Source organism: Carcharhinus amblyrhynchos, chromosome 16 (genome assembly GCF_965287045.1).
Source record: "Carcharhinus amblyrhynchos chromosome 16, sCarAmb.v2.hapA, whole genome shotgun sequence".
Lineage (NCBI taxonomy): Eukaryota > Metazoa > Chordata > Chondrichthyes > Carcharhiniformes > Carcharhinidae > Carcharhinus > Carcharhinus amblyrhynchos.
The window spans coordinates 547,645-575,515 of record NC_137339.1 but is presented as its reverse complement, the minus strand read 5'-3'; the positions used below and the strand labels follow the sequence as shown (position 1 = coordinate 575,515).

The 27,871-nt window shown below is 46.4% G+C and overlaps 1 protein-coding gene across 1 annotated transcript in view; it reads left to right on the top strand.

Annotated features, from left to right (window-relative positions):
• The window catches only part of LOC145353767 (myosin-7-like), a 119,620-nt gene extending 92,325 nt beyond the window's left edge, over positions 1–27,295 (top strand). The window contains exons 32-42 of the mRNA XM_080204542.1: positions 1,142–1,491; positions 4,372–4,496; positions 8,882–8,997; positions 10,334–10,526; positions 13,381–13,584; positions 13,680–13,805; positions 14,352–14,522; positions 17,860–17,964; positions 19,177–19,272; positions 19,355–19,483; positions 27,183–27,295. Of these exons, the coding sequence (XP_080060668.1) occupies positions 1,142–1,491; positions 4,372–4,496; positions 8,882–8,997; positions 10,334–10,526; positions 13,381–13,584; positions 13,680–13,805; positions 14,352–14,522; positions 17,860–17,964; positions 19,177–19,272; positions 19,355–19,483; positions 27,183–27,194 (1,627 nt within the window). The 3' untranslated portion in view covers positions 27,195–27,295. The remainder of the gene's footprint in view (positions 1–1,141; positions 1,492–4,371; positions 4,497–8,881; positions 8,998–10,333; positions 10,527–13,380; positions 13,585–13,679; positions 13,806–14,351; positions 14,523–17,859; positions 17,965–19,176; positions 19,273–19,354; positions 19,484–27,182) is intronic.
• Positions 27,296–27,871: the final 576 nt, after the last annotated feature.

Here is a 27,871-nt window from a genome sequence, read left to right as displayed (position 1 = left end):
TGATGGGGGGACAGTGTAGAGGGAGCTTTACTCTGTATCTAACCCCGTGCTGTACCTGTCCTGGGAGTGTTTGATGGGGGGACAGTGTAGAGGGAGCTTTACTCTGTATCTAACCCCGTGCTGTACCTGTCCTGGGAGTGTTTGATGGGGGGGACAGTGTAGAGGGAGCTTTACTCTATGTCTAACCCCGTGCTGTACGTGTCCTGGGAGTGTTTGATGGGGGACAGTGTAGAGGGAGCTTCACTTGTATCTAACCCTGTGCTGTACCTGTCCTGGGAGTGTTTGATGGGGACAGTGTAGAGGGAGCTTTACTCTGTGTCTAACCCCGTGCTGTACGTGTCCTGGGAGTGTTTGATGGGGGACAGTGTAGAGGGAGCTTCACTTGTATCTAACCCTGTGCTGTACCTGTCCTGGGAGTGTTTGATGGGGGGACAGTGTAGTGGGAGCTTTACTCTGTATCTAACTCCGTGCTGTACCTGTCCTGGGAGTGTTTGATGGGGGGACAGTGTAGAGGGAGCTTTACTCTGTATCTAACCCCGTGCTGTACCTGTCCTGGGAGTGTTTGATGGGGGACAGTGTAGAGGGAGCTTTACTCTGTATCTAACCCCGTGCTGTACCTGTCCTGGGAGTGTTTGATGGGGGGACAGTGTAGAGGGAGCTTTACTCTGTATCTAACCCCGTGCTGTAACTGTCCTGGGAGTGTTTGATGGGGACAGTGTAGAGGGAGCTTTACTCTGTATCTAACCCCGTGCTGTAACTGTCCTGGGAGTGTTTGATGGGGGACAGTGTAGAGGGAGCTTTACTCTGTATCTAACCCCGTGCTGTACCTGTCCTGGGGGTGTTTGATGGGGGACAGTGTAGAGGGAGCTTTACTCTGTATCTAACCCCGTGCTGTAACTGTCCTGGGAGTGTTTGATGGGGGACAGTGTAGAGGGAGCTTTACTCTGTATCTAACCCTGTGCTGTACCTGTCGTGGGAGTGTTTGATGGGGGACAGTGTAGAGGGAGCTTCACTTGTATCTAACCCTGTGCTGTACCTGGGAGTGTTTGAAGGCTGAATTGATAAATGGTTCCATTTACAGCTTATGTCCTCTTAATAAACAACAGGAACTAATCAAATTTTGGTGATTGTCTACAAATAGGAAGAAGCTGGCCATCCGGTTACAGGAAGCAGAGGAGGCAGTGGAAGCCGTGAATGCCAAGTGCTCCTCCCTGGACAAGACAAAGCATCGTCTGCAGACAGAAATTGAGGATCTGACCATTGATCTGGAGAGAGCAAATTCAGCCGCTCTCGCTTTCGACAAAAAGCAGCGCAACTTCGACAAGACAATTGCTGACTGGAAGCAGAAGTTTGAGGAGGCGCAGGCTGAGTTGGAGGCATCACAAAAGGAAGCTCGGAGTCTGAGCACTGAGCTCTTTAAACTGAAGAATGCCTACGAGGAGTCACTAGACCACTTGGAGACCCTCAAACGAGAGAACAAGAACCTCCAAGGTATTGTAGATGGTATACACAGCTGTCACCGCACACCAGTGGTGGAGGGGGTGGATGTTTCCAGGGGTGGGATGCCAGGGAAGAGGGGCTGCTTTGTCCTGGATGGTGTTGAGCTTTTTGAGTTGCACCCATCCAGGCAACAGGGGAGTATTCTATCACACTCCTGATTTGTGCCTTAGATCATAGAAATCATAGAAACCCTACAGTACAGAAAGAAGCCCTTCGGCCCATCGAGTCTGCACCAACCAGAATCCCACCCAAGCCCTACCCCCATATCCCTACATATTATACCCACTAATCCCTCTAACCTACACATCTCAGGACACTAAGGGGCAATTTTAGCATGGCCAATCAACCTAATCTGCACACCTTTTGAATGTGGGAGGAAACCCACGCAGACACGAGGAGAATGTGCAAACTCCATACAGACAGTGACCCGAGCTGGGAATTGAACCCAAGTCCCTGGAGCTGTGAAGCAGCAGTGCTAATCACTGTGCTACCGTGCTGCCTTGTTGATAACAAAGAAAAGTACAGCACAGGAACAGGCCCTTTGCTCCAAGCCTGCACCAACCATAACGCCCTAATTAAACTGAAAAAAACACCTTCAGTACTTACTCTGTCCGTATCCCTCTATTCCCTCCCTATTCATGTACCCATCCAGATGCCTCATAAATGTTGCTAATGTGCCTGTTTCCACCACCTCCTCTCTCAGTGCGTTCCAGGCTTCCACCACTCTGCGTGAAAAACTTTCCCCGCACATCTCCCACAAACTTTTCCCCTCTTATCTTGAACCTATGCCCCCTTGTAATTGAAACTTCCATCCTTGGAAAAAGCCTCTGACTATCCACCCTGTCTGTGCCTCTCATAATTTTGTAGACCTTTATCAGATCGTCCCTCAGCCTCCATCTTTTGAGTGAAAACAATCCTAGTTTATTCAACCTCCCCTCATAACCAACTCCCTCAAGACCAGGCAACATCCTGCTGAACGTTTTTTGCACTCTCTTCAAAACTTCTACATCCTTCTGGTAGCATGGTGACCAAGATTTTATATAGTTACAACGTGATTTTTCAACTCTTGGACTCAATGCCCCAGCTGGTGAAGGCAAGCATGTCAAATGCCTTCTTAATCACCTCAGCCAGATGATGGACAAGCTTTGGGGAATCAGGAGGTGAGGTACTCACCACAGCATTCCTAGCCTTTGATCTGCTCCGGTAGCCACATTATTTGTATGGCTAATCCAGTTCAGTGTGTACCATCTACAAGATTCACTGCAGGAACTCATCAAGGTTCCTTAGACAGCATCTTCTAAACCCACAAGGGCAGCAAAAACATGGGGACACCACCACCTGGAGATTCCTCTCCAAGCCACACACCATCCTGACTTGGAAATATATCACTGTTCCTTCAGTTTCACTGGGTCAAATTTATTCCTAACATCACTGTGGATGTACCTACATCACTTGCAGCACTTCAAGAAGGCAGCTCACCACCATCTTCTCAAGGGCAATTAGGGATGTGCAATAAATACTGTCCGAGACAATAACACCCATATCAGGTGATTGAATAAAAAATGTATGAACATGGACAAAACACAAGTGCACCCATCTCCCACTGACACGTGTGAAATCAATAAACCATGCATGTGTGGCTATTCTCCAGACCTCACACATGTGAATAAAGCCCAATGCCTATTAGGAACTGCAGATCCGAAATTCCAAGCTCCTAAATTAGGTATTTTTGGGTTCCCTACCAATCATCAAAGGGTCAGAACTGACAGAGTGCCGCACTGTCAGAGGGTCAGTGCCGAGGGAGTGCCGCACTGTCGGAGGGTCAGTGCCGAGGGAGTGCCGCACTGTCGGAGGGTCAGTGCTGAGGGAGTGCCGCACTGTCGGAGGGTCAGTGCCGAGGGAGTGCCGCACTGTCAGAGGGTCAGTGCTGAGGGAGCGCCGCACTGTCAGAGGGTCAGTGCCGAGGGAGCGCCGCACTGTCAGAGGGTCAGTGCTGAGGGAGTGCCGCACTGTCAGAGGGTCAGTGCCGAGGGAGCGCCGCACTGTCAGAGGGTCAGTGCCGAGGGAGTGCCGCACTGTCGGAGGGTCAGTGCCGAGGGAGTGCCGCACTGTCAGAGGGTCAGTGCTGAGGGAGCGCCGCACTGTCAGAGGGTCAGTGCCGAGGGAGCGCCGCACTGTCAGAGGGTCAGTGCTGAGGGAGTGCCGCACTGTCAGAGGGTCAGTGCCGAGGGAGCGCCGCACTGTCAGAGGGTCAGTGCTGAGGGAGTGCCGCACTGTCAGAGGGTCAGTGCCGAGGGAGCGCCGCACTGTCAGAGGGTCAGTGCCGAGGGAGCGCCGCACTGTCAGAGGGTCAGTGCTGAGGGAGCGCCGCACTGTCAGAGGGTCAGTGCTGAGGGAGTGCCGCACTGTCAGAGGGTCAGTGCTGAGGGAGTGCCGCACTGTCAGAGGGTCAGCGCTGAGGGAGTGCCGCACTGTCAGAGGGTCAGCGCTGAGGGAGTGCCGCACTGTCAGAGGGTCAGCGCTGAGGGAGTGCCGCACTGTCAGAGGATCAGTGCTGAGGGAGCGCCGCACTGTCAGAGGGTCAGTGCTGAGGGAGTGCCGCACTGTCAGAGGATCAGTGCTGAGGGAGCGCCGCACTGTCAGAGGGTCAGTGCTGAGGGAGCGCCGCACTGAGTGGGTCAGTGCTGAGGGAGCGCCGCACTGTCAGAGGGTCAGCGCTGAGGGAGCGCCGCACTGTGAGTGGGTCAGTGCTGAGGGAGTGCCGCATGTTGGAGGGGACAGTTCAGCGCTCCCTCAAATTGCCATCGCAACACTGCAGTGTTATTCCTGGTCTGTAGAACAGTAGCTGAAATCTCTTTCTCTTGGTGACAGATGAGATCTCGGACCTGACCGATCAGATTAGTGAAGGTAGCAAAACCATCCATGAGCTGGAGAAAGTGAAGAAGAGCCTGGAACAGGAGAAGACCGAGGTGCAAGGAGCCTTGGCCGAGGCTGAGGTAGGTCCAACTGAAAGCTGGAGAATAGGAGCGGAAGGAAAACTAAAATGAGTTCACCTTGTCGGCTGAATGGATTGGTTAACTAACAGAACGCAAAGAGTGGGGGTAAATGGGTGTTTTTCCGGTTGGCAGTGACTAGTGGTGTGCCTCGGGGATCAGTGTTGAGACCGCAATTGTTCATGATTTACATCGATGATTTGGAGTTGGGGACCAAGTATAGTGTGTCAAAATTCACAGACGAGACTAAGATGGGTGGAACAGCAAAGTGTGCAGATGACGCTGAAAATCTGCAAAGGGATATCGATAGTCTAAGTGAGTGGGCGAGGGTCTGGTAGATGGAGTACAATGTTGGTAAATGTCAGGTCATCCATTTTGGTAGAATTACAGCAAAATGGACTATTATTTAAATGGTAAAAAATTGCAGCATGCTGCTGTGCAGAGGGATCTGGGTGTCCTTGTGCAGGAATCTCAAGGAGCTGGTTTGTAGGAGCAGCAGGTAATGAAGAAGGCAAATGGAATTTTGTCCTTCATTGCTAGAGGGATAGAGTTTAAAAACAGTAAGGTTATGTTGCAGCTGTATAAGGTGCTGGTGAGGCCACACCTGGAGTTACTGTGTACAGTTTTGAACATAGAACATAGAAATAGAACACTACAGCACAAACAGGCCCTTTGGCCCACGAGTTGCGCCGAACACATCAACACCTACCAATCTATAGACCTATCTATAACCCCCAATCCCATTAAATCCCATATACTCATCCAGAAGTCTTTTAAAAGACCCCAGCAAGTTTGCCTCCACCACCACTGATGGCAGCCGATTCCATTCACTCACCACCCTCTGAGTGAAAAACTTACCCCTAACATCACTTCTGTACTTTCCTCCCCGCACCTTAAATCTGTGTCCTCTCGTAGCGACCATTTCAACCCGGGGAAATAGCCTCTGAGAATCCACCCTATCTATTCCTCTCAACATTTTATAAACCTCTATCAGGTCGCCTCTCAACCTTCGTCTCTCCAGGGAAAAGAGTCCCAGCTCCCTCAACCTAACTTCATAAGGCATGCCTCCCAGTCCAGGCAACATCCTTGTAAATCTCCTCTGTACCCTTTCAATAGCTTCTACGTCTTTCCTATAGTGAGGCGACCAGAACTGCGCATAGTACTCCAAATGAGGCCTGACAAGGGACTTATAAAGTTGCAGCATTACCTCCCGACTCCTAAACTCAATCCCTCCATTAATGAAGGCCAGTACACCATACGCCTTCTTGACCACCTCCTCCACCTGCGAGGCCGATTTAAGAGTCCTGTGGACCCGGACCCCAAGATCCTTCTGCTCTTCAACACTACTAAGACTCCTGCCCTTGATAGTGTACTCGTTCATCCCGTTGGTTCTTCCAAAATGGACGACTACACATTTATCCGCGTTGAAGTCCATCTGCCACTTCTCCGCCCAGTCCTGCATCCTATTTATGTCCTGCTGCAACTTTTGACATCTTTCCAGACCATCCACAACACCACCGACCTTAGTGTCATCAGCGAACTTACTTACCCATCCCTCCACTTCCTCATCCAGGTCATTTATGAAAATGACAAACAGCAAGGGTCCTAGAACAGATCCCTGGGGCACTCCACTGGAGACTGACCTCCATGCCGAAAAAGACCCATCCACAACCACTCTCAGTCTTCTGCAGGCAAGCCAGTTCTGGATCCACAAGACCAAAGGCCCTTGGATCCCATGCCCTCTCACCTTCTCAAGAAGTCTTGCATGGGGGACCTTATCAAACGCCTTGCTGAAGTCCATGTACACCACGTCCACGGCACTTCCTTCGTCAATGTGTTCAGTCACATTATCGAAGAACTCAACTAGGCTTGTAAGGCACGACCTGCCCTTGACAAATCCACGCTGACTATTCCTGATCAGGTCAAACCTCCTTATTTGAGAAAGGATATACTGGCACTGGAGGGGGTACAGAGGAGATTCACTAGGTTGTTCCAGAGTTAAGAGGGTTGGCTTCTGAGGAGAGACTGAGTAGACTGGGGCTATACTCATTGGAATTCAGAAGAATGAGGAGAGATCTTATAGAAACATGTAAGATTATGAAGGGAATCGATAAGATAGAAGCAGGGAAGTTGTTTCCACTGGTGGGTGAAACTAGGACTTGGGGGCATGGCCTCAAAATAAGGGGGAGCAGATTTAGGACTGAGTTGAGGAGGAACTTCTTCACACAAAGGATTGTGAATCTGTGGAACTCTCTGCTCAGTGAAACAGTTGAGGCTCCCTCACTGAATGTTTTTAAGGCAAGAATAGATAAAGGTGGGTAAGTGGAGCTGAGTCCACAAAAAGATCAGGTATGATATTATTGAAAGGGGGAATAAGCTTGAAGAGCCAGATGTCCTACACCTGCTCCTAGTTATTATGTTCTCATTTATGAGTAGACACAGAGAAAAGTCTAAAAAATATAAAATTGTGGAATATTGAAGATGGAGTGGGTTTGTTAGAGTGAAAAGCTGAGCCACAGTCACCCGAACTCTTGTTTTCGTCCAGGGCACCTTGCAGAACATTAACAGGTGGAACTTTGAATGTTGTATTCTGAAAGTTCTCCATTTCCCAAACTTGTTCAAATTGGAGGAAGGTCAATTTTAAAATCCAGAACAGCAGGGACCTTGATGTGCAGTCAAAGCTTTATTGAATTTAATTTATTCTGTAACTGTTTAAAAACTGACAATAAACTCCTGTGCCGCCTGTGAATGAACATGAATTCATTCTGTAGAATTCTAGAGGGACCTGATAAGAGTTTCTGGGATTGCTGAGCAATGATGGGGTCACTGTGACAAAGAAACCATCTGGACCGGATGGGATTTATCCTAGGATTCTCTGGGAAGCTATAGGGAGGTGATTGCAGAGCCTTTGGCTTTGATCTTTAGGTCATCATTGTCTACAGGAATAGTGCCAGAAGACTGGAGGATAGCAAATGTTGTCCCCAAGTTCAAGAAGAGGAGTAGAGACAACCCTGGTAATTATAGATCAGTGAGCCTTACTTTTGCTGTGGGCAAAGTTTTGGACAAGATTATAAGAGATAGGATTTATAATTATCTAGAAAGGAATAATTTGATTAGGGATAGTCAGCACGGTTTTGTGAAGGGTAGGTCGTGCCTCACAAATCTTATTGAGTTCTTTGAGAAGGTGACCAAAGAGATGGATAAGGGTAAAGCAGTTGACGTGGTGTATATGGATTTTAGCAAAGTGTTTGATAAGATTCCCCACAGTAAGCTATTATAGAAAATACAGAGGCATGGGATTGAGGGTGATTTAGCAGTTTGGATCAGGAATTGGCTAGCTGATAGAAGACAGAGGGTGGTGGTTGATGGGAAATGTTCATCCTGGAGTTCAGTCACTAGTGGTGTGCCTCAGGGATCTGTTTTGGGGCCACTGCTGTTTGTCATTTTTATAAATGACCTAAATGAGGGAGTAGGAGGATGGGTTAGTAAATTTGCAGATGACACTAAAGTCGGTGGAGTTGTGGACAGTGTGGAAGGATGTTGCAGGTTACAGAGGAACATAGATAAGCTGCAGAGCTGGGCTGAGAGGTGGCAAATGGAGTTTAATGTGGAAAAGTGTGAGGTGATTCACTTTGGAAGGAGTAACAGGAATACAGAGTACTGGGCTAATGGTAAGATACTTGGTAGTGTAGATGAGCAGAGAGACCTTGGTGTACATGTGCATAGATCCCTGAAAGTTGGCACCCAGGTTGACAGGGTTGTTAAGAAGGCATGCGGTGTGTTAGCTTTAATTGGTACAGAGATTGAGTTTCAGAACCATGAGGTCATGTTACAACTGTACCAAACTCTGGTGCGGCCGCACTTGGAGTATTGCGTACAGTTCTGGTCGCCGCATTATAAGAAAGATGTGGAGGCATTGGAAAGGGTGCAGAGGAGGTTTACCAGGATGTTGCCTGGTATGGTGGGAAGGTCTTATGAGGAAAGGCTGAGGGACTTGAGGCTGTTTCGTTAGAGAGAAGGTTAAGAGGTGACTTAATAAAGGCATATAAGATTAACAGAGGATTGGATAGGGTGGACAGAGAGAGCCTTTTGCCTCGGGTGATGATGGCTAGTATGAGGGGACATAGCTTTAAATTGATGGATGATAGATATAGGACAGATGTCAGAGGTAGATTCTTTACTCAGAGAGTAGTAAGGGTGTGGAATGCCCTGCCTGTGACAGTAGCGGATTTGCCTACATTAAGGGCATTTAAATGGTCATTGGATAAACATATAGATAATATTGGAATAGTGTAAGTTAGATGGGCTTTAGATTGGTTTCACAGGTCGACCTGTATTGCACTGTAATGTTCTATGTTCTGAGTGACAGGCTCTCCATTTTTACCCAGGGTGCTCTTGAACACGAGGAAAGTAAAACTCTGAGGATCCAACTCGAACTCTCACAGATAAAAGCTGAAATTGAACGGAAACTGGCAGAAAAGGATGAGGAAATTGATGGTCTTCGGTGAGCTGAATGCTGTGTTGATATTTTATTCTTCATTTTGTTTCTGGAACTCTGGGTTAAAGAAAATTGATCAAGCAGTGAGAAGTTAAGAAATTCTAATCAGAAATGTCTATTTGTCCTGAGCTCAAAAATCAGCTGCCTTACCTGTCTGCCCCTCTCTCCATCGAGAACGATTAATTCTTTCTGCTCATACCACTCAGGAGTGAAGCTGGGAAAGTGGAGCATTGGGGAACCATTCCAGAGATAGTGACCAGAATATAGTTAGATTTAGCATCATTACAGAATTAGACAAAGATAGAACAGGAGTAAAAGCCCTAAATCACGGGAGGACAAATTTTACAAATCTGAGAGAGGAGCCGGCCAAAGTAGATTGGATGCAGCTATTCGAAAAACATACCTGAGTGAGGTCAGAAGTGAGAATGTTCACTCATCATTCCCTCTCATTCAGCAGATGTGAACAACACTCAGATTTGGGGGCTGGTCATAGAATCCTTAGAGTGCAGCAGGAGATCATTCAGCCCATCAGGTCTGCACCCACCATAATCCCACCCAGGCCCTATTCCCAAAATCCCACACGTTTACCCTGCTAATCCCCCTGACACTGAGGGACAATTTAGCGTGGCCAATCCACCTAACCTGTACATCTTTGGACTGTGAGAGGAAACCCAGGCTGATATGGGCAGAATGTGCAAATTCCAGACAGACAGTGACCCAGGGCCGGTATTGAACCCAGGTCCTTGGTGCTGTGAGGCAGCAGTGCTAACCCACTATGCTGCCAAAGTTGGTCAAGTAACAGATGTGCCGGACAATGGCCATCTCCAGCATGAGGGAATCGAAACACCTCCCCACGACATTCAAGCACACTGTCATTGCTAAATGCCATAGTCAATTGCTTCAAGGAAACGAAAGGTCGATAAATATGACCACATGACTGAGATTAATGTCAGGTGTCCAGGAAAGAACTTGTGGCACAAGGTCAAAGTTCACTCAGAGGGTGGTGAGTGAATGGAATCGGCTGCCGTCAGTGGTGGTGGAGGCGAACTCGCTGGGGTCTTTTAAAAGACTTCTGGATGAGTATATGGGGTTTTATGGGATTGGGGGTTATAGATAGGTGTTGATGTGATCGGCGCAACTCGTGGGCCGAAGGGCCTGTTTGTGCTGTAGTGTTCTATGTTCTATGTTCATCAAGAAAGTGACCTTGTTCTTCCCTAAGCCAATGAGATGAATTAGTGATCCTTTTCCTGTTTGCTTCGCTTTTTAAATTTTCTTTCTGTTTAGTGCAAAACATGTTATTTACACAAGTGCATTTGTTTTAAATCTGCCATGTTCATTTCAGACGCAATCATCAGCGAACCATGGAGTTGATGCAGGCAGCGCTGGATTCCGAGGCAAAGGCCAGGAATGAAGCAATTAGACTGAAGAAAAAAATGGAAGGAGACTTGAACGAGATGGAATTACAGCTGAATCATGCAAACAGACAGGCTGCAGAATCCCAGAAACAACTGAGAAACCTCCAGGCTCAGTATAAGGTCAGTCAGAGGCAGGCGGGAGGCTAGGACAGATTGGAACTTTATTAACAATTGCTACATGATTTAAGGACTGTGAAACAGCTTTAAAAAAACCTTCAGGTATGATTGTAACTTTATGACAGGCAGAATATTTAACATGCTCGGTAGAAGAAATCTTGAGAAAGATTTTAAAATAAAATGCAATTTATGGAATTTCACAGTGACTTCATTGCAGTATCAATACAAATCTGGTAGAATTTTTTGAGGAGGTGACAAAAAACGGTCGACGAAGGACGAGCCGTTGATGTCGTCTATATGGATTTCAGTAAGGCGTTTGACAAAGTCCCTCATGATAGGTTGGTAGAAAAGATTAGGGCTCATGGGATATGAGGCCAGGTATCTAGATGGGTTGAGAACTGGCTTGCTAAGAGGAGACAGAGAGTAGTAGTGGAAGGGTCCTTTTCTAGCTGGAGGTCTGTCACTAGTGGTGCGCCGCAGGGCTCAGTACTGGGACCTCTTCTCTTTGTAGTATATATAAATGATTTGGAAGAGGGAGTAAGTGGTGTGATCAGCAAATTTGCTGATGACAGTAAGATGGCTAGATTGGCAGGCAGTGAGGAGCAGTGTCTGGTAATACAACGGGATATTGATAGGCTGGTAGATTGGACAGATACATGGCAAATGGAGTTTAATCCGGATAAATGTGAGGTGATGCATTTTGGCCGGAATAATGTACATAAGAACATAAGAACATAAGAAATGGGAGCAGGAGTAGGCCATCTAGCCCTTCGAGCCTGCCCCGCCATTCAATAAGGTCATGGCTGATCTGTCGTGGCTCAGTTCCACATTCCCGCCCTCTCCCCATAATCCTTAATCCCCTCACCTATCAAAAACCCATCAACCAGCGTCTTAAAAATATTTAGCGAGGCAGCCTCCACCACTTCAACGGGCAGAGAATTCCAGAGATTCACCACCCTTTGAGTGAAGAAGTTCCTCCTCAACTCCGTTCTAAACCGCCCCCTCTTTATCTTGAGGCTGTGCCCCCTAGTCCTACTGTCCTTTCTGAGCTGGAAGAGTCTCTCCACCTCTATCCTATCCATCTCATTCATCATCTTATACGTCTCAATGAGATCTCCCCTCATTCTTCTAAACTCTAACGAGTACAAGCCTAGTTTATTCAGCCTCTCCTCATAGTTCAACCCCCTCAACTCCGGTATCAGCTGAGTAAACCTCCTCTGCACTCCCTCCAAGGCCAAAATATCCTTGCGTAAGTACGGCGCCCAAAACTGCACACAGTACTCCAGCTGCAGCCTCACCAATGCCCTATACAGCCACAGCAAGACCTCCCTACTTTTATATTCAATCCCCCTCGCGATGAAGGCCAGCATCCCATTCGCCTTCCTGACCACCTGCTGCACCTGCAAGCTGGGTTTTTGCGACTCATGCACAAGGACCCCGAGGTCCCTCTGCACCGTCGCCTGCTGCAGTTTTTCGCCATGTAAGTAATAGTCCTTCCTACCATTCTTCCTACCAAAGTGGACCACCTCGCACTTGCCAACATTAAATTCCATTTGCCAGTTCCTGGCCCATTTGCCCAGCCTATCCAGATGTAGGGGGGAATTATATGATAAAGGGTAAGCCCATAGGAGTATAGAGTCGCAGCGAGACCTGGGGGTGCAAGTGCACAAGTCTTTGACGGTGGCAGTGCAAGTGGAGAGTGTGGTGAAGAAAGCCTATGGTATGTTAGCCTTTATAGGAAGGGGTATAGAATATAAGAGCTGGCGTCTAATGTTGCAGTTGTACAGAACGTTGGTTAGGCCACATTTAGAGTACTGTGTCCAGTTCTGGTCGCCTTACTACCGGAAGGACGTGGAGACTCTAGAGAGGGTGCAGAGGAGGTTTACCAGGATGTTGCCTGGTATGGAAGGACTGGGGTATGAGGAAAGATTGAATAAACTGGGGCTCTTTTCCCTTGAAAGACGGCGACTGAGGGGGGATCTAATAGAGGTATATAAGATTATGAAGGGTATAGATAGAGTAAACAGAGGTAAGCTATTTCCTATAATAGAGACACGTAGGACAAGGCGCCATGGACTTAAGGTGAGGGGGAGAGGTATAACACGGATATTAGAGGGAGGTTTTTCACACAGAGGGTAGTGGGGGTATGGAATGCTCTGCCAAGTAAGGTGGTGGAGGCAGGCACGCTGGAGTTGTTTAAGAGTTACTTAGACAGGCACATGAGTGGGTTGGAGATGGGAGAATATAGGAGATTGTTTTAAATAAGGGTCATTAGCCTTGGGACGTCCCTGGTAAGGTAAATGGATATGGTATAATAATAATTTTTTTTTTCTCTTTTCATTCACAGGTTTTAAGTCGGTCCACCTCGTGTCCAACGAGGGACATACACACGATGGGTTGTACTTGGGCTGCTCTTGGTTGTTCGAGATTGGCCTAGTGCTTCATGTCGTTAGTGTGTGCTTAAACTGGACCAGATACTGGGCAAGACGACAGCTCAGTGACTATCACTGATTGCTGTCACATGGATTTGGGCCGGTGTCTGTGGGAGTTTGCGCATTCTCCCCGTGCTTGCGTGGGTTTTCTCCGGGTGCTCCGGTTTCCTCCCACACCCCAAAGATGTGCTGTTAGGCTGATTGGCAGGAATAAATTCTCCCTAAATCAGTTTCCCTCAATGTGGATGGCCATAAAACATTAGACAAGGGTCATGGGTGGAGGCGGGGGGGGACTGGTGGTGTTAAGATGGCGGCGCGGGCTCGTTGGGCCAAAGGGCCTGTTTCCCGGGCTGTTTTTGTTGTTGTTCTTCTTCTAATATAAGCCTTAACTGTGACTAATAAATAAACTTTAACTTCACTTGTAGGAGATCCAACTGGAACTGGATGAGACTATTCGACAGAATGATGATTACAAAGAGCAGATTGCAGCTGCTGAACGGCACAGTAACCTGTTGGTGGCGGAGCTGGAAGAGCTTCGAGCAGTTCTGGAACAGTCTGAGAGAGGCAGGAAACTAGCAGAGCAAGAGTTACTGGAAGCGACAGAACGGGTGAACCTGCTGCACTCACAGGTACAGAAAGAGAGGGACAAACACAGCAATAAACCATAAACAAATCAACTGGCAGAAGATAGAATAAAATCATCTTTTATTTTGTATCTGTTCAGAATACCGGTCTGATTAACCAAAAAAAGAAGCTGGAAAATGACATTAATTCTCTGAGCACCGAGGTGGAAGAAGCGGTCCAGGAATGCCGGAATGCTGAGGACAAAGCTAAGAAAGCAATAACTGATGTGAGTTGTGATACATCCAAAATCTCTGCTGCTTATTTTATTCCCAGGTGAGTGACTGTCCATCATTGAAAGACTGCTCACTTCCTGAGACAACGAGAGAGAGTCTCATATCACAGGCCAGAGACAAGGAGTAAAAGTAGCTGCAATTATAGATTACAGACCTGGACAACATTGGGCTGCTATTCCTTCTGGAGCAGCCATGCTGCCACAGCGGTTTGGATTCACCTTCCTGGCTGCAGCAATGTCAGTCTAGGATGTTCGAAAGCATTTGCAGGTGGACGTAGCTCTAACCTCTCCCAGCGTGTTATCTATCTGCCGAGTGTCTGGTTCTCACGCCAGGGGCTCCTTCCTCTACCAGTCCTCCAACAGTCAGCTGAGTGACTAGGGGTGAGAAGCTGTGGGAGGCCTTTATCCAAGCTATTGCCTGCTTTGGACTTTGTGGCTAACTAGGAGCTTCCAATCAGTTGGAGAACTCCAATGTGTGAAATATTTATACAGTTTCATTCTTGCCATTCTGTTTCTGATCATCGGATTTTACGTTTCCAGGCTGCAATGATGGCAGAGGAACTGAAGAAAGAACAAGACACCAGTGCACATCTAGAGAGGATGAAAAAGAACATGGAACAGACAACTAAAGATTTGCAGCTGCGATTGAATGAAGCTGAACAGATTGCACTGAAAGGAGGCAAGAAACAGATCCAGAAACTGGAGGCCAGAGTGAGTTGATCAGCAAAATAAGAGCCAGAATGTGTCCAATCTGAGAGATGTTTGTAGCATTCGATGCAGCACTGGGGGAAAGGATGCAATCATCTTGATTCCTTCGCAAGGTTCCCACTACATGCCAGAGGATAGCGAACGTGGTACCGTTGTTTAAAAAGGGTAGGAGGGATAACCCTAGTAACTATAGGCCGGTGAGTTTGACGTCAGTGGTAGGCAAGTTGATGGAGAGGATTCTTAGGGATAGGATGTATGCGCACTTAGAGCGTTGCGATCTGATTAAGGATACGCAGCATGGCTTTGTAAAGGGGAAGTCTTGCCTTACGAATCTGGTAGAATTTTTTGAGGAGGTGATAAAAACGGTCAACGAAGGACGAGCCGTTGATGTCGTCTATATGGATTTCAGTAAGGCGTTTGACAAAGTCCCTCATGGTAGGTTGGTAGAAAAGATTAAGGCTCATGGAATACAAGGCCAGGTATCTAGATGGGTTGAGAACTGGCTTGGTAAGAAGAGACAGAGAATAGTAGTGGAAGGGTCCTTTTCTAGCTGGAGGTCTATCACTAATGGTGTGCCGCAGGGCTCAGTACTGGGACCTCTTCTCTTTGTAGTATATATAAATGATTTGGAAGAGGGAGTAAGTGGTGTGATCAGCAAACTTGCAAATGACACTAAGATGGCTGGATTGGCAGGCAGTGAGGAGCAGTGTCTGGTAATACAACGGGATATTGATAGGCTGGTATATTGGGCAGATATATGGCAAATGGAGTTTAATCCGGATAAATGTGAGGTGATGCATTTTGGCCGGAATAATGTAGGGAGAAGTTATATGATAAAGGGTAAGCCTATAAAGAGTATAGAAATGCAGCGGGACCTGGGGGTGCAAGTGCACAAGTCTTTGAAGGTGGCAGTACAAGTGGAGAAGGTTGGGAAGAAAGCCTATGGCATGTTAGCCTTTATAGGAAGGGGTATAGAATATAAGAGCTGGAGAAAATGTTGCAGTTGTATAGAACGTTGGTTAGGCCGCATTTAGAGTACTGCGTCCAGTTCTGGTTGCCTTACTACCGGAAGGACATGGAGACTCTGGAGAGAGTGCAGAGGAGGTTTACCAGGATGTTGCCTGGTATGGAAGGACTGGGGTATGAGGAAAGATTGAGCAAATTGGGGCTATTTTCCCTTGAAAGACAGCGACTGAGGGGGGATCTAATAGAGGTATATAAGATTATGACGGGTATAGATAGAGTAAACAGAGGTAAGCTATTTCCTATGTTAGAGACACACAGTACGAGGGGCCACAGGCTTAGGGTGAGGGGGGAGAGGTATAACACTGATATTAGAGGGAGGTTTTTCACACAGAGGGTAGTGGGGGTATGGAATGCTCTGCCAAGTAAGGTGGTGGAGGCAGGCACGCTGGAGTTGTTTATAAGTTACTTAAACAGGCACATGAGTGGGTTGGAGATGGAAAGATATAGGAGATTGTTTTAAATAAGGTTCATTAGCATTGGGACGTCCCTGGTAATGTAAAAGGATGTGGAATGAGACTAACGTTTTTCTCTTTTAAGTCACAGGTTTTAAGTCGGTCCGCCTTGTTGTCCAACGAGGGGCGCACACACACGATGGGTTGTACTTGGGCTGCTCTTGAATGTTCGAGAGTGGCCTAGTGCTTCATGTCGTTAGTGTGTGCTTAAACTGGACCAGATACTGGGCAAGACGACAGCTCAGTGACTGTCACTGTTTGCTGTGCAGACACATGGATTTGGGCCAGTGTCTGCGGGAGTTTGCACATTCTCCTCGTGCTTGCGTGGGTTTTCTCCGGGTACTCTGGTTTCCTCCCACACCCCAAAGATGTGCTATTAGGCTGACTGGAGGTAATAAATTGTCCAGAAATTAGTCTCCCTCAGTGTGGAATGCCATAAACAATAGATAAGGGTCATGGGTGGAGGGGGGGGACTGGTAATGTTAAGATGGTGGCGTGGGCTCGTTGGGCCGAAGGGCCTGTTTCCCAGGCTGTTTTTGTTCTTTGTCTCAGGATACAGGATGGATTCGGCGTGGATACAGGGTGGGCCATATACAACTGAGATGAGGAGAAACCTCTTCACCCAGAGGGTGGTGAACCTGTGCAATTCTGTACCACAGGAAGGTGTGGAGGCCCAATCACTGAATGTATTAAAGAAGGAAATAACCTAACCCTCACCCTGTCACTAAATTGAAAAGAAACCTTTCCAGAAGAAAGTTTCAACATCCATTTCATGGAGTGATGACCTCACAAATTCAGCCTTGAATACAATGAGTTAAAACTCTACAGGTTTCTACAGAAACTAGAAACAGGAGCAGGCCATCAGCCTACGATGGGTTTGATTCAATCTGCACTCTGTCCACATGTACATCAAATACAAGAGTAGGACATCTTGTTAAAGTTGTACAAAACAGTGGTAAGGCCACACTTGGAAGACTGTGTGCAGTTTTGGTCACCCTATTCTAGAAAAGATATTGTTAAAATAGGAAGAGTGCAGAAAAGATTTACTGGGATGCTACCGGGACTTGATGGTTTGAATTAAAAGGAGAGGTTGGATAGACTGGGACTTTTTTCTCTGGAAGCTGAGGGGTGATCTTCTAGAAGTCTATAAAATAATGAGGGGCACAGATCAGCTAGATAGTCACCATCTTCTCCCAAAGGTAGGGCAGTCTAAAACTAGAGGGCAGAGGGTTAAGATAAAAGGGGAGAGACACAAAAGTGACCAGAGGGGCAGTTTTTTCACACAGAGGATGGCTAGAACAAGCTGCCAGAGGTAGTAATAGAGGCAGGTACAAGTTTGTCTTTTAAAAAACATTTAGATAGTTACATGGGTATGATGGGTATAGAGGGATATGGACCAAATGTGGGCAATTGGGGTTAGCTGAGGCGTTTTAAAAAAAGGCGGCATAGACAAGTTGGACCGAAGGCTCTGTTTCCATGCTGTAAACCTCTGTGTACAGTGACTGGGTTAAGGATGTAACATCTCTCCTTCAAAATCTACATTTTGACCCAAACTTGTTCAAATTCTCAGCTGGGGGCTGAGCGAGAGAACATCAGTTTTGATCATTAATGCACCTTATAATCAACAGGTAACATACTCACCCAATCAGACTCGATTCAATCCATGCAACTTTATTTTATATAATACTCCACCATCACCTATAGCATTGGGCCAACTTACATCATTATTCTTTAAAACGTGAGACTTCATGAAAAGTAATAGCTAATTCAGTACATTCTCTGGAAAATGCAAAACCCAAATTGCAACATGAACATTTCGCAAGATCCTATTTCAATGATTGATTTTCTTTTCTGCTTCCCAGGTGAGGGAGCTGGAGTCTGAGTTGGAAACTGAACAAAGGAAAAATGCAGAGTCGGTGAAAGGTCTTCGAAAGTATGAGCGGCGAATCAAGGAGCAGACCTATCAGGTACAGTACTGAGTGAGTTTGGGAAACAGTGCCACCTGGGCAGAATCCTTCAGCCTTCCTGGCACAATTGTTGCTGCATTTCCTCCAACAGGAACCCAAATTGCTCCACAGTCTGCCAGAAATGGGGAGCGGGAGGGGGTCCCAGGATCATACAGCCTCATCAATTCTTTGGGGTTGTCTCTTTGACCGCTCTCCCCATCCCAGTCACTGCTCCAATCAGGTCAAAGCAGAGCCTACACAGGCACCCCCACCCCCCCCCCCCTCCCCCCACACACATATGCATCATAATCCTGTCCCCAAATTCATTGTTACCCCCAACTCAGACAGAAAAAGCTGTTACTAACTGCAAGTATCACCAGGTTAGCGCATCCTTTCCTATCATCTTATCTTTTTATTACTTACCATTTCATACGTTTATCTCAATTCCCTTAAATCCATTCATTCTATTCACTTCGACAGCATGGTGGCACAGTGGTTAGTATTGCGACCTCAAAGCACAAGGGTCCCAGGGTCAACTTCGAGTAATTGTCTGTTTGGAATCTGCATGTTCTCCCTGTGTCTGCATGGGCTTCCTCTGGATGCTCTTGTTCCCTCCTACAGTGCAAAGATGTGTGGGTTAGGTTGATTGGCCGTGCTAAATTATCTCTAGTGTCGGGGGACTAGCAGGATAGACGCATGGGGTATTAGGGATAGGGCTTAAGTGGGATTGTGGTTGGTGCAGAATTGATGGGCTGAATAGCCTCCTTCTGCACTGTAGGGATTCTATGATCACTACCGCATGTGGTAGTGAACTCCATATTGTCTGGGTAAAGACATTTCTTCTGAATTCTTTAATAGATTTATGACAGCTTATCACAAGAATTAGGAACAAGAGTGGGCAATTCAGCCCCTCGAGCCTGCTCTGCCATTCTGTACCATCATGGCTGATCTCATTTTTATCTGAACTCCACTTCCCTCATAAACTGATGGTTCTTGGTTTTGGTCTCTCCTCCATTTCAAAACATCTGCTCTTCTCTAACTATCCTATTCATGCTTTATCAGGAAAAGTGCCTCCACTTCCACGTTCTCTCCTGCTACCTCAAAACAACTGTGAAAGGCTCATTACCTTTCCATGGCAAGGACTTTGCATCTTTAGCATAATGGTATTATGAATAGTGAAAGTAAACAATTGGTCCTCCCATCCTGGTAATAACTTGTTAATTCCCTGCCCAGGGTGAGGAGGACAGGAAGAACATCATCTGTATGCAAGATCTCATTGATAAGCTGCAACTGAAAGTCAAGAGCTATAAGCGACAGGCTGAAGAAGCTGTGAGTATAGCAATGTGTCTGCAAGTTTTGGCACATTGATGCCCATTTATTGAGTAAATAACACATTGTGGTTTTGTCACAGGAGGGAAATGCCAGCACAAACCTGACCAAGTACAGGACATTACAACATGAACTGAATGATGCGGAGGAACGTGCTGAGATTGCTGAATCTCAGGTCAACAAGCTGAGAAGCAAAAGCAGGGATATTAAGGTATGAAAAACCCAGGCTGCTTCACCTCAAGCAGAATTAATTTGCCCGCCGTACTGGTATGTCAGAGATTTCTAGGTCATATGATACAACTGCAATTATCTAGAAATGTAGACTATGGTTCCCTACCTCAGCTCATCTGCTGCTAAAACCCTTATCTAATATTCTCCTGGCAAACCCATCATCGTCCAAGCTCTATAAAGTTGTTAGAAGGTTGGTAATAAGGAGGAATAAGGTTAAAATTACAATATATTTGGCACCTAAATGTAGCAAAGCTGCCCAGACCGGTTCACTGGAGTGTAATCAGACAGAAATTGACTCAAAAGGATGAGATTAGGGTAGATAACCAAGAAAGTTTGGTCAAGGAAAAAGTTTTTAATTAGTGCCTTAAAAAGGAGGAAGCAGTGCTGGCAAAGGATCCTTAGCAGCAACATAGTGGCCCAATGGTTAGCACTGTTGCCTCACAGCACCACGGACCTGAGCTCAATTCCAGCCTTGGGCCACTGGCTGTGCGAAGTCTGCATGTTCACATCGCACCTGCGAGGATTTTCTCTAGTTTCCTCCTAGTCCCAAAGACATACTGGTGAAGTGCATTGGCTATACTAAATTCTCTGTGTACCTGAACAGGCACCAGAGTGTGGTGACGAGAGGATTTTCACCGTAACTTCATTGCAGTGTTAATGTAAGCTTACTTGTGACACTAATAAATAAATCTTACACAGCAACAGCTTGCTATCTTGTACATAACATGCACTTCTGCACAATGTGTTGGGGGTGGAAGAGGTGCTGCTTAGTGTGAGATGGTTTCAAGCTTCAAGTCTTGTTGGAACTGTACTCATCCAGGCAAGTGGAGAGTTTTCCATCATACTCCTGATTTGTGCCTGGTAGGTGGTAGTTACTTACTGCAAAAGATACTAGCAGCACCTGACCTACTCATCATCATTTAGGATCATAAGTAGGAGGTCATTTAGCCTATGGAGTTGTTCCACCGTTCCAAAGAATCACAGCTGATCTAACTGTGGCTTTACCCCCACTTCCTCACCTTCCATTGTCTTTGACTCTTAGAACATAGAACATTACAGCGCAGAACAGGCCCTTTGGCCCACGATGTTGCGCCGACCAGTTAAAAAACAATGACCCTCTAACCTAAACCAATCCCTTTTCGTCCATAAACCTATCCACGGATCTCTTAAACGCCCCCAAACTAGGCGCATTTACAACCGCAGCAGGCAGGGCATTCCAATCCCTCACCACCCTCTGGGTAAAGAACCTACCCCTGACATCCGTCCTATAACTATCCCCCCTTAATTTAAAGCCATGCCCCCTCGTGCTAGCTTTCTCCATCCGAGGAAAAAGGCTATCACTGTCCACCCTATCTAAACCTCTAATCATCTTATATGTTTCAATAAGATCCCCTCTTAGCTGCCTTCTTTCCAGCAAAAACAACCCCAAATCCCTCAGTCTCTCCTCATAGGACCTCCCCTCCATACCAGGCAACATCCTGGTAAACCTCCTCTGCACCCTCTCCAAAGCCTCCACATCCTTCCTGTAATGTGGGGACCAGAACTGCACACAGTACTCCAAGTGCGGCCGCACCAGAGTTGTGTACAGTTGCAACATGACGCTGCGACTCCTAAATTCAATCCCCCTACCAATAAACGCCAAGACACCGTATGCCTTCTTAACAACCCTATCTACTTGATTCCCAACTTTCAGGGATCTATGTACACATACACTTAGATCCCTCTGTTCATCCACACTATTCAAAGTCCTCCCGTTAGCCCTATACTCAACACATCTGTTATTCCTACCAAAGTGAATTACCTCACACTTCTCCGCATTAAACTCCATCCGCCACCTCTGGGCCCAGCTCTGCAACCTGTCCAAGTCTTCCTGCAAACTATGACACCCTTCCTCACAATCTACCACACCTCCGACTTTGGTGTCATCAGCAAATTTACTAATCCACTCAACTATACCCTCATCCAGATCATTAATAAAAATTACAAACAGCAGTGGCCCCAAAACAGATCCCTGAGGCACACCACTCGTAACCGAACTCCATGACGAATATTTACCATCAACCACCACCCTCTGTCTCCTATCTGCTAGCCAATTCCTGATCCAATTTCCTAGATTACCCTCAATCCCATACATCTGCATTTTCTGCAGAAGCGTACCATGGTGAACCTTATCAAACGCCTTACTAAAATCCATATATACGTCAACTGCCTTACCTCCATCCACCTCTTTGGTCACTTTCTCAAAAAACTCAATAAAGGTTAGTAAGGCACGACCTACCCGCTACAAAACCATGCTGACTATCTCCAATCGATTCATTACTCTCCAAATAACTATAAATCCTATCCCTAATAATTTTTTTCTAAAACCTTGCCCACAACAGAAGTGAGACTCACCGGTCTATAATTCCCGGGGAAGTCTCTGTTCCCCTTCTTAAACAATAGGACAACATTCGCTAACCTCCAATCTTCCGGTACTATACCAGAGGCCAACGACGACCTGAAGATCAGAGCCAGAGGCTCTGCAATCACTTCTCTTGCCTCCCAGAGAATCCTAGGGTAAATCCCATCCGGACCAGGGGACTTATCTATTTTCAAACCCTCAAGAATATCCAGCACATCCTCCTTATCAACTGTAATACTGTCTATTCTACTCCCCTGCAACCCAGTGTCCTCCTCAGCTACATTCTTGTCCCCCTGCGTGAACACCGAAGAGAAATATTGGTTCAATGCCTCTCCAATCTCTTCCGGTTCCACACATAACTTCCCTCTACTGTCTATAACTGGCCCTAATCTTGCCCTAACCAACCTTCTGTTCTTGACATACCTATGGAACGCCTTAGGATTCTCCTTAATCCTATCAGCCAAAGTCTTCTCATGTCCTCTTTTAGCCCTTCTTAACTCACTCTTCAACTCCCTCCTAGCCAATCTAAAGTTTTCTAGTGCACTACCCGAGCCCTCAAGTCTCATCCGAACATAAGCCTCCTTTTTCTTTTTAACCAACGAATCAACTTTTTTAGTGCACCACGGTTCCCTAGCCCTACCAATTCCTCCTTGCCTGACAGGGACATACCTATCACAGACTCGCAGTAGCTGCTCCTTGAAAAAACTCCACATTTCGGACGTTCCCAGTCCCTGTAATCTCCTAGTCCAACCTATGCTTCCTAATTCTCTCCTAATGGCCTCATAATTACCCTTCCCCCAGCTAAAACTACTGGCCCGAGGTTCATGCCTATCCCTTTCCATCACTAAGGTGAACGTAACCGAATTGTGGTCAATAAAAAACACTAACTCCACCTTAAATATATTCAATGACCCAGCCTCCACTGCTCAATGTCCAATAGAATTCCAAAGACTAAACTGCCCTCAAAGAAATTCCTCCTCATCTCACTCATAAATAAGAGACCTCATTCAAAAATGGTGTCCATCCAACTTCAAGATTCCCCCATTAGGGAAACCATCCTTTCACCAGCCCCAGTTCAGCCTCCTCAGGATCTTGGCTATTTCAATATCACCTCTCATGCTTCTAAACTCTGAGTAAAGGCCCAAACTGCTCGGCCTCTTTTTAGAAGACATTCCCTTTCATCCTACAAACCACCGTAGCAAAATCCTTAATCAAGGATCTCCAGATTGCTACTTATGCCACATTCCAGTGAGGGTAAGAATAGGATGCTCAGGCAGATGAGCACACAGCTGAGGAACTAGTGTAGGGGGCAGGGTTTCAGATTTCTAGATCATTGGGACCTGCACAAGAGACAGGTTACATTTGAACTACAAGGGGACCAATATACTTGCAGGGAGGTTTGCTAGTGTTATTGGGGAGGGTTTAAACTAGATTTGCAGGGGGATGGGAACCAGAGTGCCAGAGCAAATAGTGGAGCAGGGGTGAAAATAATGATGTTAATAGTTCTTGCAAAATCACAAATAGAAGAGTTGTGTGTGGTGGTAATAATCTTCTGAGGTGTCTATTTCAATGCCAGGAATATTGTGGGAATGGCAGATGAGTTAAGGGTGTAGATTGACACATGGAGGGGCAGGACTGGCAGCTCAATGTTCCAGGGTTCCAATGTTTCAGACATGATAGAGGCAGAGGGATTGTGTGTGTTTGGGGGGGGGCGGGGTGCGGTGGTGGGTGACATTGCTAGTCGGAGAAAATGTTGCAGATTAGAGGGCTTGTCTACTGAGGCCATATGGGTGGAGCTGAGAAACAGGAAAGGTATGACCACATTAATGGGGTATTATAGACTACCAATAGTCAGCAAGATTTGAAGGAGCAAATCTGCAGAGAGATAGCAGACAACTGCCAGAAACAAAGTTGTGATTAGACGATTTTAATTTTCCACATATAGATTGGGACTCCCATACTGTTAAGGTCTAGATGGGGTGGAGTTTGTAAAATGTGTTCAGGAAAATTTTCTAAATCAATATATAGAGGTACCAACTAGAGAATGCAATATTAGGTCTCCTATTAGGAAATGAGTTAGGACAAGTGACAGAAGTGTATGTAGGGAACACTTTGGTTCCAGTGATCATATCTTCATTAGGTTCAACTGGATCACGGATAAAGACAGATCTGGACCTCAGGTTGAGGTTCAAACTGGAAAAAGGCCAAATTTGAAGAAATGAGAAAGGATCCAAAAAGCCTGGATTGGGGCAGGCTATTCTCTGGCAAGGATGTAAATGAAAAGTGAGGGGCCTTCAAAGAGAGATTTTGAGAGTGCAGAGTTTGTATATTCCTGTCAGGATTAAAGGCAAAGTGAATAAGGAACCTTGGTTCTCAAGGGATATTGCAACTCTGATAAAGAGAGATGTATGACATACATAGGCAACTGGGAACAAATAAGATGCTTGAGGAATATAAAAAGTGCAAGAAACTACTTAAGGAGGAAATCAGGAGGGCTAAAAGATGAATTGAGATTGCTTTGGCAGTCAAAATGAAGGATAATCCAAAGAGCTTCCACAGGTATATTAAGAGCAAAAGGATAGTAAGGGATAAAATTGGTCCTCTTGAAGATCAGAGTGGTCAGCTTTGTATGGAACCAAAAGAAATGGGGGAGATATTAAATTTTGCATCCGTATTTACTAAGGAAACTGGCATGGAGTCTACAGGAATAAGGCAAACAAGTAGGGAGGTCATGGAACCTATACAGATTAAAAGGGTAGGAGGTGCTTGCTGTCTTGAGGCAAATCAGAGTAGATTGGCTCAAATGGAAGAAGCCAGCAAGTGGTAGAGGAGGATTGCTTCTGAGTGCAGGCCTGTGACTAGTGGTGTGCGGCAGGGATCAGTGCTGGGTCCATTGTTGGTTGTCATCTATATCAATGATCTGGATGATAATGTGGTAGATTGGATCAGCAAATTTGCTGATGATACAAAGATTGGACATGTAGTGGACAGCAAGGAAGGTTTTCGAAGCTTGCAGAGGGATTTGGACCAGCTAGAAAAGTGGACTGAAAAATGGCAGATGGACTTTAATGCAGACAAGTGCGAGGTATTGCACTTTGGAAGGACAAACCAAGGTAGAACATACAAGGTAAATGGTAAGACACTGAAGAATGTAGTAGAACAGAGGGATCTGGGAATACAGATACATAATTCCCTAAAACTAGTGTCACAGGTAGATAGGGTCATAGAGTGCTTTTGGTACATTGGCCTTTATAAATCAAAGTATTGAGTATAAGAATTGGAATGTTATGATGGGGTTGTGTAAGACATTGCTGAGGCCAAATTTAGAGTATTATGTGCAGTTTTGGTCACTTAGTTACAGGAAGGATATTAATAAGGTTGAAAGAGTGCAGAGAAGGTTTACAAGGATGTTGCCAGGACTTGAGAAACTGAGTTAGAGAAAGTTTGAATAGAGCAGGACTTTACTGCCTAGAGTGTAGAAAAATGAGGGGATATTTGATAGAGGTGTATAAAATTATGATGGGTATACATAAGAGTGAATGCAAGCAGGCTTTTTCCACTGAGGCTAGGAGAAAAAAACTAGAGGACATGGGTTAAGGGTGAAAGGGGAGAAGTTCAAGTTCAAGTCGTGTCTGACAAATTTACTGGAGTTCTATGAGGATGTGTCTAGGGCGGTGGATAGAGGAGAGCCGGTGGATGTGGTCTTTCTAGATTTTCAGAAGGCGTTTGACAAAGTGCCTCACAAGAGGTTATTGCAGAAGGTCGAGGGACATGGAGTTGGGGGTAGGGTGTTAGCGTGGATAGAGGATTGGTTGTCAAATAGGAGGCAGAGAGTGGGGGTCAACGGGTGCTATTCGGATTGGCGGATGGTGACTAGTGGAGTGCCCCAGGGGTCGGTGCTGGGGCCTCAGCTTTTTACCATTTATATAGATGATCTGGAGGAGGGAACCGAGTGTAGAGAGTGTCGAAATTTGCTGATAACACCAAGATTGGGGGAACGGCAAATTGTGCGGAGGGTGTGGAGAGTCTGCAGAAGGATCTAGATAGGCTGGGCGAATGGGCCAGGAAATGGCAAATGGAATTTAATGTTGGCAAGTGTGAGGTGGTCCACTTTGGTAGGAAAAATGGTAGGAAGGACTATTACTTACGAGGCGAAAAACTGCAGCAGGCGACAGTGCAGAGGGACCTCGGGGTCCTTGTGCATGAGTCGCAAAAACCCAGCTTGCAGGTGCAGCAGGTGGTCAGGAAGGCGAATGGGATGCTGGCCTTCATAGCGAGGGGGATTGAATATAAAAGTAGGGAGGTCTTGCTGCGGCTGTATAGGGCATTGGTGAGGCCGCAGCTGGAGTACTGTGTGCATTTTTGGGCGCCGCACCTGCGCAAAGATATTTTGGCCTTGGAGGGAGTGCAGAGGAGGTTTACTAGGTTGATACCGGAGTTGAGGGGGTTGAGCTATGAGGAGAGGCTGAATAAACTGGGCTTGTACTCGTTAGAGTTTAGAAGAATGAGAGGAGATCTCATTGAGACGTATAAGATGATGAATGGGATGGATAGGATAGAGGTGGAAAGACTCTTCCTGCTCAAAAAAGACAGTAGGACTAGGGGGCACAGCCTCAAGATAAAAGGGGGGCGGTTTAGAACAGAGTTGAGGAGGAACTTCTTCACTCAAAGGGTGGTGAATCTCTGGAATTCTCTGCCCGTTGAAGTGGTGGAGGCTGCCTCGCTAAATATTTTTAAGACGCGGGTTGATGGGTTATTGATAGGAGAGGGGATTAAGGGTTATGGGGAGAGGGCGGGAAAGTGGAACTGAGCAGCGACAGATCAGCCATGATCTTATGGAATGGCGGGGCAGGCTCGAAGGGCTGGATGGCCTACTCCTGCTCCTATTTCTTATGTTCTTATGAATATTGGGGGTGGGGGGTGGCACTTCTTCACAGTGGTGGGAGTGTGGAATGAGCTGCCAGATGAAGTGGTAAATGCGAGCTCACTTAACATTTAAAAACAACTTTAGGTCCATGGATGAGAGGGGTGTGGAGGGATATGGTCCAGGTGCAGGTCAGTGGGACTAGGCAGAAAAATGGTTCGGCACAGCCAAGGGCCAAAAGGCCTGTTTCTGAGCTGTAATATTCTATGGTTCTATCTTCAATCTGTGCACTGGAAGCCTTAAATTGCTGATTTAGCTGCAATCATGCCAGGTCACCCTCCTGTGTTAAGGCCCAGGTCACAATTTTTTGACTGCTTATATTTTTGTTTACTAACCGGGTTTTCCATATTTCAGCATGAAGAATAAAAGGCGGGACACAAGACTCTGAACTGACTTCCTTCCGCTTTTGATGACAATGTAGCATTTAGTGCTAAAAACCTGTGTGAATAAAGACAATTATAATGCAATGCCTTGTCCTGGGTTTAATCTTTTACAGCAGCTACTTTCCATGTTCATGTTCTGGCAGTTTCCTGCTTTGTGAGAAGGATCAGTACATTGTGCTAGAGCAGATTAATGAAAGCAGTGGAGCAGTAACATTCTCTCACTCAGGGATTTCTTGATGAGAAACCACTTTGCTTTGGGGCACAGGACAATTCTGCTGGGCTGGGGATAAGGAGCAGGTCATTGCTTTGATGCAGAACGAGATTGGGAAAGGAGTCAGAAAGTAACAATCACACCCACGACCCCCTCCGCCCCAGCCCCCGGACCATTAATACCAACCCTCACACCGACCAATACTGACCCTTGTGCCCCGTGACCATCAATACAGACTCTTGCAGCCCCTGACCCCCTCACAAACAGTAAACAAAACACACGGCGGAAAGGAAACAAAACAGATGGCCACCTCCTTTTCTGGCAATGATGTTTAAATGCACATTCAGGAAGTGTAATTAAAACAATCTGCTCTGTGATCTTTTCCTTCTATTTTGAGTGTAAGAGGTCATTGAGAGAAGTCCAGGGAGGGAATACTGGAGTGAGGTAAG